This window comes from Zerene cesonia, chromosome 15, assembly GCF_012273895.1.
Source record: "Zerene cesonia ecotype Mississippi chromosome 15, Zerene_cesonia_1.1, whole genome shotgun sequence".
NCBI lineage: Eukaryota > Metazoa > Arthropoda > Insecta > Lepidoptera > Pieridae > Zerene > Zerene cesonia.
The window spans coordinates 1596097-1606938 of NC_052116.1; the positions used below are offsets into that span (position 1 = coordinate 1596097).

The 10842-nt window shown below is 33.2% G+C and overlaps 1 protein-coding gene across 1 annotated transcript; it reads left to right on the top strand.

Annotated features, from left to right (window-relative positions):
• The first annotated feature begins 117 nt into the window (after nucleotides 1–117).
• LOC119832289 (glutaminyl-peptide cyclotransferase) lies at nucleotides 118–10277 on the top strand. The gene is made up of 5 exons (XM_038355952.1): nucleotides 118–401; nucleotides 3118–3448; nucleotides 5955–6187; nucleotides 6594–6819; nucleotides 8367–10277. The coding sequence occupies exons 1-5, from the start codon at nucleotides 309–311 to the stop codon at nucleotides 8516–8518; spliced, it is 1035 nt and encodes a 344-aa protein (XP_038211880.1). The 5' UTR covers nucleotides 118–308; the 3' UTR covers nucleotides 8519–10277.
• Nucleotides 10278–10842: the final 565 nt, after the last annotated feature.

Sequence of the window (10842 nt, forward strand, 5' to 3'; positions counted from 1 at the left end):
TAAATAACTCCGCCAATTTTAATTTTTGATGGGACCGTGGTAAAAAGTATTTGACGAATATGGCTACATTCAAGTTCACATATAAGTTGTACGCGCTGTCATTTATATTTTGTCAGTGTCAAATAAAATAGTGAGTGGGTAGGGCTGTCGGTTGGGGTCGAATGTGAAACGCGTAAACTTTCGAAGGTTAAAACTACTTTTATCGAAATAAAGTGGGAGAAATCAGAAACTTGTATTCGAAGAAGCTAAGAGGACGTGTGTTTCGCAACATATGTTTCGTGAAAAATAATTAATTGCAGTGTTTAAAAATGGCCAGAGCGTTTACAATTTTTGTGCTAACGGTGTTTTGTGTGGTATTCGTGAACACTGATGAACCCGCTTTGAAATTTTACCAAGAAAAGGTAAGAAATTATTGGTAAATAATCATATTTCTAAATAACGCGTTAAGTCATTTAGGATGAAGAGATAACATGCAAATGATAAGTGATTATTTCATTTGTTGATATTTTTTTATCTCCAATTGGAGTTATCATTGGAAAGGATTGGGTCATAAGTTTACAATGTTTAAACAGTTATAAGGTAGTGGACAGTTATATTATATTAAACGAAGAAATCATTATTTAATATAAAATAAAACTCATTATTTAAATTAACATTTAATAATTTCGTAATTACTATGAAATATCAACAGGTAGTAACAATTTATTTTGACCAATTAATTTTATAGAATCTACTTTTTTCTTATTCTGATTATCTAGATCTATCTAATGTCAAAAGATGACCTCTTTGAATAAAGTTTGTAAATAAGATATTCATATTCAATATTAAATAAAAATTTAACTGAAAATGTAGCCTCACAGTTATTATAAGATTCTATAAACAAAATATGGTATATATAAGTTAGATAAGTACTCAAAACTTTTATATGTATTGCTAGCCCTTACAGCTTTGTGTGTCCTGGGTTTCACACTATCTTTGCTACCAAATTTCATCCAAGTCAGTTAAGTGGTTTTTTTATGTGTGAAGAAGCAACAGACAACCATAGAGTCAACCACTTTCGCATGTATAATATTAGAAAGTATAAAACAACATGCAAGAAACTTATTCGTACATAATAATTTATCAATATCTATAAATATGAATTAAATTTATCAAGTTGATGTAATCCTAGTTATCTTGTTGTTTGGAAATTCTTTTATTTATTTCGGTCATTTTATAAAGGTGAAAGTTTGTGAGTATGTATTGATGTTCCTCTTACCCTGTTAATGAAACATATATTTCTGCAGTTTTATGTGCTGATGGATTGCAATCTGTGATAATGTATAGGCTAGATATTTGAGTATAATATGTCACAAACAGCACCCTGGGTTGATGAAATTTTTTCATTGAAAATCCTCCTTAGAACTCTTTAGAATGTCCTGCACTGTAAATAATTTCTGAATGCAACTAGTCATGTGCAACTCAGACTCATACAAACAGGGTACAGTAGCTTTGCCTATAAAAGAGGCAAAAAAGGCCCTTCCAACTGCAACAGATTTATTTAGGGTTATGATTTGTAACCTTTGATTTGGGACCCCAGAAAATCAAAACCTTCCCTTTCAACTTAATTTGTTTACTACTTCCATGTTTTTTAGAATAAGAATGTGTGTGGAAACATTAGACATTGTTTTTGATTGTATGAGTTATTGCCTCTATTTCTTGCACTAGACTATTAATTTATTCTCAATAGCAGGTTTCTTAAGTATAATCTATACATATATACAAAAGCGAAAGGTCACTCAATCACTCATCACGATATATCAAAAGCGGCTGAAAGAATAATGGTGAAATTTGGTTGGAAGTTAGTTTGTGGTTAGCAGACTCGCACTAAGAACAGATTTTGCAATAGGGCTGCGTTATAGGCGCCTAGGGCTGCCGACAGTTTGTATGAAAGTCCTTCGTTCTTTGTGTTACAAACTCGAAATTTCGTATAGAGGTAGGTAATAGAAAATTATAGGTATTTTAGGGATGTCGCAAGTTTGTACGAAAATACTTATTACTGCGATAAGACTCTTCAATCCCATGATAATTTATTTTGACTACGCGGGCGAAGCTGTGGGCAACATCAGATTCATAAATAATTAATAAATTATACAAAGAATGAATGTTGTTAACTTCTCTTTATAATACGCTACGGCTTGTTAAGGTTAGAATATATCAGCTATAGAAAACCTACATTCACTTGCACAAGGATTTACCTTGGAGTATTGTCAATTGACATAGTGACTTTTTGTGTAAGCTGTATATATCATATTATCATGAATGTATTATATAATTCAAAATCGTTGTTGAAAATTCGTTATTTCAATCTTGCTTAAGGTCTTCCGAATTTAATCTGAGTGATTGATTGATTATCGTGCGTCATCTTCAAATCCTTTATACCACTCGTTATTTAAACATTATAAATGCGAGATCTTGCCGTTTCTTTACTTACTTACTTTTTCCATCTGATTTAAATAGGTTTAAGTATATTAGTATATTTACTTGGTACTGTGAAAACAAAACTACTATGAAGTACGGAGTAGTAACTAGTAGGTTCTCTAAACTCAAGCTCAAAACTGTTGATCCTAATACCTGTTATTTTTGGTATGCTCATTTTAGTTACTGAAATTGAAACTTTTTTTTTATCTATGATAGTAACTACCAACTCTTTGATGCAGCATACAACAATAAATATCAGGCATGCTTTTTTTTCTCGCTATTTGTAAAATATCCTAATAATTTCGAAGAGATGTCATGAATTTTACTCAGTAACGTAAAAAAGACGAATAAAGTAAATACAAAAGACAAGTACATCCAAAAACAAGAATCGTATTTGATGCAGATTTTTTGAAAAGACAATGCGGTTACTTAAGATGGTTTTTAATTTTCTTTGTCGGAATTGGAAGTGGTCGTAGCGGAGATAGTTTGCTCTCATTGAAATTAACGTTCGCATCTAATCCAATGTCGTAATTAAATAATTACATTTATATATTATATATTATAATTTGTTTATATATATAATTTAAGTAGACCTTTTCTATAGCACCCACTTGTAACATTAAAGACTTCCAACAAAATTTTTCAATATTGTTCCAGAACTACCATGAAGCGCAAGATCTGACGGATGCAGATGTAAAGAACTTGGCAAAGCTTTCAGACAGAGTACATTTCAGACAGGTCCTCGATGAGATATTGATACCGCGTGTTGTTGGTACTCCCAACCACGAGAAGGTCGGCAATTATATCGTTAACGAGATGAAAGGCCTCGGATGGGATGTCACAGAGGACGTGTTCCCGGATAAGACGCCTGTCTTTGGCACCCTGAACTTTAGGAATATTATTGCCAGGTTGAACCCGAATGCTGATAGGTACTTGGTGCTCGCCTGTCATTATGATAGCAAGTATACCAGGGAGCACGTTTTTATTGGTGAGTTTGAATTTAAATACTAGAAATACCAACTGAATTTAGAATTCCTGAAAGATCTGTAATAGAGTAAACAATTGTTAATTCGAAATTTAATTATTGGATCGCTCTTTAGAACTCTATTCATGATTGTTTACAGATGAACGCATATTTCTAAGTAATTGAGAAATGACCAACGTTTTTAAATACGTTGCAGGATAATATTAGGGAAGAAATTTTTAAATTTTTCATTAAATTTATCCTCATAATTTACGATATCTAATTTTTCCACTCAAAATCTATTTGTAACCGCAAGATCTTCGTAACCTTGATCCCACAATAAATAGGCTATTCTTTTTGTATCTAAAATGAATGAAGCTGCCATTAGATGATTCTGCTAGGGAAAGGTCCATTTTCAAATAGTGGGAAAAAACGGACTGATAAGGTTGATTCATTTATTAATTACTAGCTGCGCCTCGCGGTTTCACTCGCGTAAGTCCGTATCCCGTAGGAATATCGGGATAAAAAGTTCCCTATATGTTATTCCAGTTGTCCAGCTGTCTACGTACCTACTCTTTTTTTTTTTTTTTTATGTCATAGCGGGCAACTGAGCTGGTGGTTCGCCTGATGGTAAGCGATCCCCACCGCCCATGAACATTCGCAAAGGTAGGGCCTCTGCGAATGCGCTGCCCGCTTTTTTGGGGTTAGGGAAAAGGAATAGATTAACGACTGGAAAGAAGGAATGGACTGGGACGGGTGAGGAAAAGGAAACGGGCCTCCGGCTCCCCCACTCACCGTACGAAACACAGTGGCATGCCACTATTTCACGCCGGTTTTCTGTGGGGGTGTGGTACTTCCCCGGTGCGAGCTGGCCCAATTCGTGCCGAAGCGTGCTCGACTCCCACATTAGACTCTAAATAAATTGTATATATATCTAGACTCTAAATAAATTGTATAAATACGACTCTAAATTTTATTGAAATCGGTTCAGTAGTTTTTACGTGAAAGAGCAACAAACACAAACACATCCTTACAAACTTTCGCATTTATAATATTAGCAGGATAAGTAGGATTAGTAGGAAATAGGATAGTAGGATAGTAGGATTCCAAATGTACACGTTATTTATTTGATGGATACGCAAAATGGGTCACGTTTTTAACTTTGTAGAAGTAATTAAATTAGTTAGCTAACTTTACTATGCTTGGGGCATAGCTATTGACCTTTCGCCTCTTATAAAAGTTAAGAAAACGGACGCCCCGTAGGCGGTAGCTTATTGTATGTCCCCTGCGACTTTATTTTTATTTAATACGCTCGCTGACTTGGAAAAAGAAACCATTCATTTATTTTTTCCTCATATAATTTTGTTTTGACCTAACATTTTGTGTTATTTATGACTGATGTATAAATTTAACATAGGTAGAACGCACACGAGCCACTTACATTACAACGACAAAACGCGAACACCGTCATGCTTCCTGCACATTTCATCCATTTTATATAGACACGATACACGTCGGCAGCTCCCACACGCTGAACATCGTTCCCTGAAAATCGTTTCTCGTGGCGGCGTTTGTGACTATCACTAATCCTACTATCCTACTAATATTATAAATGCGAAAGTTTGTAAGGATGTGTGTGCGTTTGTTTGCTCTTTCACGCAAAAGCTACTTTGGTACGTAGACAGCTGGACAACTGGAATAACATATAGGCAACTTTTTATCCCGATATTCCTGCGGGATTCGTACTTACGCGGGTGAAACCGCGAGGCGCAGCTAGTTGGTTAATAATTATAATAATAATGAACAATCTGAAGAAATCTGAAAAGAAAATAAATAAATCAAATGAATTCAAAAAAATACCGCGTGTATTGTTTTTCGCGTAGCTCGTGCCTTAGACCACGTAACGACTCACGACACGACTCCGTCAAATGACGTATACGTTGACGTGCCGGTGCTCTGCGTGAAATCATTCCTAACAAGAAAACGTTATTTATTCGATTGAACGATACGTTATGTTTAAGTAGAGCGATCACCATTTACTTTGTATATAGTTAATGTTGGAACAAATATTCTTTCATAATGTGTGTCATGGGAAATAAAGTTTAATTTAATTTTAATGATTTCGACGACTGTTTCATATTCAACATTTAATAAAGGTATCTAGTTTTTTTTTTTTGTTAGCTTACGTTTTACAGACAGTGTAGAAGGAAATATAACCCTGTTGTTACTATGGGTCCTTGTAAATGTACTTAAGTATTATTCGTTTTAGAGAAAGGCTTAAGCAGTGAATGAAAAGGTGGCATTTCCATATCCAATGTTTATAATTGAAATGCTGTTAAAATAAAAACGGTACAACGCATATTTTGTCACTAATTTATAATTTAATTTGTTGAACATCTTTATTCAAGATTTGTGATTTCTTTTCAAATCACAAATCTTGAAGTTAAATAACGAACACTCATTATGTCATAGACAAATTAGGAACACAAAGCATAAAACATGCCACTCACGAACGACCTTGATTCGACAGGCGCGACGGACTCCGCGGTGCCTTGTGCTATGATGATAAATCTCGCCAAGGTCATGTCCACATTACTAGACCCATTGAAAACCAGCTCGCCAAGCCTGATGTTCATATTCTTTGATGGAGAGGAGGCCTTCCGTCACTGGGGACCGAAGGACTCCATTTATGGTGCACGACATTTGGCGAGCACGTGGAACGACATGCATTACAAAGACGGCGCGAATCATTTGCAGAGAATGGTATGTTGGCTGTGCACACGTACTATCCTTTTAGATATGTGTGATAATAACTGATGTCATTTATTGGAATATCTATTGATGAAACAACTATCTGTTTTATCTGTAGGTATTGTCTATGTTTATTTTATTCATTTTTAAATGAGGAAGTTCATTTTAATATTGGTTTTAAATTTTTATGTATTGCGTTTTACACTAAAACAATTTTTATCAGAATGTATATAACAAGTAATAAATATATAGAATTGCATTTATTATTCATATTTAAAACTTTCATATTCGATGTTGCATTTAAAAATGTGTCTGAATACATTATAACGTTCGATATACATTACCTCCTTTGAAATCCGACAAAATTCAAATCACAATGAATTTGCAATCGAATCGATATTCCAAATTCGAATTGCAGGACGTGTTGGTGCTCCTAGATCTGCTCGGTACACCGGACCCGGCGTTCTACAGCTACTTCAAAACGACTGAGCGCTGGTACGTGCGCCTGGCGAGCGCTGAACAGCGGCTGGGCGAGTTGAAACAGCTGACCGGATATTCGCAGGGGAAACCGGAACAGACGTATTTCAAACTGGCCAGTTCGAATTCGTTCATTGAAGATGATCATGTTCCATTCATGAGGAGGGGTGAGTTTATTTATTTATTTATTTATTTTTTATTATTTATTTAACACTTTATTGTGCTGGTATACAAATAAACCTTAAAAGTAATAGACTTAGAACTAGACCAGCACAGATGGCGACCTTATCACTAAAGAGTGATCTCTTCCAGGCAACCCGTTTGTATTCTATTAATCATTATCCGTATTATATTCATCATATATTATGAGGATTATGATTACAAGAATAACTTGTAATCATAATCCATACATGCTTTTAACTAGCTAATCCGTAATAATATGAAGATTCAAAAGTGCTTCTATATGAAGTCTAGTAGAATGCACAAAATGCTTGAGTTTGATTTAGTATTATAAATGCGAATGCAACTATGTTTGTCTGTCTGTTTTTTGCAATGTATTTCAATGAATTGGTGTAAATATATCACATGATTTTTTAATGGATTGTTAGTGAAGGCCAAATAGGTTTTATTAAATAATTGATGGAGCTTTTATTAAAAAGGATTGTTAAAGGGCGTGCGAGCGAAACTGTAACATAAATCAACATGTTATATAGCTGAAACTACGAGTCACGTTGCATGCAAATTAACTCATACCTAGAGTAAATGCCTTGAAAATTATATTATAACATTATTTATTATCACTTTATATAAGCAGCGAAGGATATAATAAAGATGCGTATGTGATGTATCCTTACTATTCTATACATATATTATCTTCACGTCAGATAGTTAATAGTGACACACCTCATTCCTATAGGATTTTTTGTTACGCAAGCGTAGCATGGGGCGTAACGCTAGTTGTGAGACCATAAAAATCTATACAAGAGTGGGAAATCTAGAACATTGAATCGAGAAAATTGTCCATTTTATCGCTACAATGTTATTCGCAGTTGATAACGTAATGTTTTATATATCGACATTTTGTTATCAGCGCAGAAAATTTGAGAGTTCGCTATCAGCGGGAGATTTAGAAATACATAAAAGATTTTATGTCAACTATTTGAAGCGTTAAATGACGTTTTACGGTATAAAGGCTAATTATCGAATGGTGAAATGGATTCGTTGTATGATATTATTTTTTTTTATTTATATGTAAATTCTTTATTGGATTAAAAAAACACGAATGGTTTATACCACACAATTTTTTTTTAATATATACAAAGATTTATTTTTAACGCTGTAATATAAAAAAAATAATAATCATTGATGGTTTAATTTATTTTTGTCATAAATACTTACCTTCTACCTCATAAATACCTTCTGTCCTCCCCACTTCACCCCTGGTACGTTTTTTTCTCTCGTATACCTTCAGTAAGGCCATTTGGCGATTAATTCATAACTTGTGATATGATTGTAGATATCTAAGTTAAATTAGTAGTATTATGTACGTCTTCGAATTTCAACCACTGTGATTACTTAATCAATTCAAATTTTAAAATTTAATATTCATATTCATAAAAAAATAATATCTCCAAACACAAAAAAAATCTATTGCAACGTGTGTATCAGAACTTTTTTTTATGTCCTAATTACATTATTACTGAAATGTTTACAGATGTAGACATCTTGCATCTTATTCCGAACCCGTTCCCAAGCGTGTGGCACACAGCCGATGACAACATCAACGCGTTAGACTTCAACACCATCGACAATTTAAACAAAATCCTGCGAGTGTTCGTCGCCGAATACCTCCATGTTAGCCCATAGCGTTTGTGGCGCTTCTTGTGATATTATTACTCTGTGGACTTTGATTACTCTGTCTGATTTTATCTGTGTGCAATTTGGCGCGAAACGACTGTCGTAGCGGAAATAAAAGTTGAAGCGTTGTTTCAATATTGCGTAATGAAAATAATTTACTGAAGTTTTTGGTTTCAATTTGAGATTGATTATAATATTGTTAAATGTTACGTATACCACGTATATATAAATAAGGAAACAAAAACTCAACTTATGTGTACACCTCAGACCAATAAAAATAGATACATGTCGCAGCAAACTGACTAAATCAGTTATTTCATTAATAGCCTAGGTTGGGTTGACTTTACTGAACTGTTAAATTTACTACAACAATATAAAGCCCTATCGTTTAATATATTAACAAAAAATATGAGCCTAGGATATTAATGAAATGGCTGATTTTACGTGATGTAAAATAAAATTAACAGAGACTGGTACGTTCAAGTAAAATCCCATATATTAAAATTTGTAAGATGTGATTACATATTTTTGTTATATAATAGATACACACAACAACGAAATAAACAGTAGTTTGTAGATACTTATTTAACAAACTTCTTTCTCATCATTTAAATTAATTCCATACGTACAAAATTTGTTAAAATCATTAAATAATACTTTTGTAATTCCCCTTAGACAATAGCCAAAAAAATATCGCTAAAGTACCTACATACTTAAAAATTCCAATGTTGCAGCAATGGCGAAAACTTCACGTACGTAAGACATTCCATTTAATTCCAATTGTATATGTGTCTATTGTGTAAGCGTATATAAAAATGACATGTGTCATTGATTATTATTATACGTAAATTGACAGACCTTCGTGTTGTTATGCATTATTTAACATTCGTATAGGTGTCGTCTATTTAATGTTGCAACTATTTATATATATGATAATCATGATTTCGGCATTATACTGAATGTCTAGAACGATTTTAGAGGCCTAAATGTTTTCAATTTCATTAATATAACGATGAATTTTAATAAAAAATATAGACCTGTTTATCTATAAACATTACAAGGGGGAAAATTGTAAAAAAAAATTATATTACGTTATGTTAATACGTAATTTTTTAAGAAAGTACCTAATACCAACATTCTTTATACATTTGTGATGTATAAATTGTATTTTTATTAAAATAATATACTAAAATATTGTAATTCCATGTTATCGCTCACGCTTTACTGTGAGAATAAGATGGAATTATTATCGTACTATTTTCGTAAGAATATTAATAAAAGATCGTGTTGATAAAAATGTACGTTAACGCTTTAAATGGAGATTGCCTTTGATTAATATTTAATAAGGAAAACGGTTCTTGCTCTCGTATCTATTTATAAAAAAATGATGTATATAATTTGACTTAAGAAAAAATTAAATACCTATAATATAACTATGTTGTTAATTTACGTCTTTGTTTTTGAGTTCCTACAGACGGTTGTGCTTTTAAAATTTATATTTGTGCGAGTAAATTTCAATGAACTCACACATGGATGAAATCTTTATATGTGCTTTTTTATTGTTACAAAACCATACACCCGCTACAAAATTAATGTTTCAATACAATGTTTTGTACTTAATGGACTATATTTTATGTTTGTATAGATTCTCTTTAATTTTAATTACAAACACTGAACAATTACTTAAGTGACGTACATAAATGTATCTCTTATTAGTGTTAAAATGAGAAATAAAATATTCTATCGTTATTGAAAATACAATGATGAAATTAATGTCTTTCCTTTCACGTATCCCACATGCTATCTCTACTGTTTTTTTTTTATTTATGGAAGACTAGCTCCGCCCCGCGGTTTCACCTGCACAAGTCCGTATCTCGTAGGAATATCGGGATAAAAAGTTATTCCAGTTGTCCAGCTGTCTACGTACTAAATTTGATTCCAATCGGTTCAGTAGTTTCTGCGTGAAAGAGCAACAAACACACACATCCTTACAAACTTTCGCATTTATAATGATACTTTTTTTTGTCCTGGATAAGCGAGCTATAACCAGGAAGATTTTGGTTAGTGAATTTTAGTGTATACTATTTATTGATTTAATAGGCTAAAGGCCGCGCCCGGTACTTCGCTCACGCGTTACGTACATTCTAATTAAATTCTTCAAAATAAAATATGACCGAGTTTTAACTAGAGATGCCACGAATAGTTGATTGGCCGAATACCGAATACCGAATATTCAGCATCGCTGTCGGCCGAAGCGCCGAATATTCGGCGCGAAATGCATGCTTGTCGGGGGCGCGTTCGCTGGAATAAGACAAGTAAAAACCTGTTTTCCT

Coding starts and splice junctions, on each gene's coding strand:
- LOC119832289 (XM_038355952.1), top strand. CDS start 309: ATGGCCAGAGCGTTTACAATTTTTGTGCTAACGGTGTTTTGTGTGGTA. Junction 402..3,117: donor TGAAATTTTACCAAGAAAAG/GTAAGAAATTAT, acceptor ATATTGTTCCAG/AACTACCATGAAGCGCAAGA. Junction 3,449..5,954: donor CAGGGAGCACGTTTTTATTG/GTGAGTTTGAAT, acceptor TTGATTCGACAG/GCGCGACGGACTCCGCGGTG.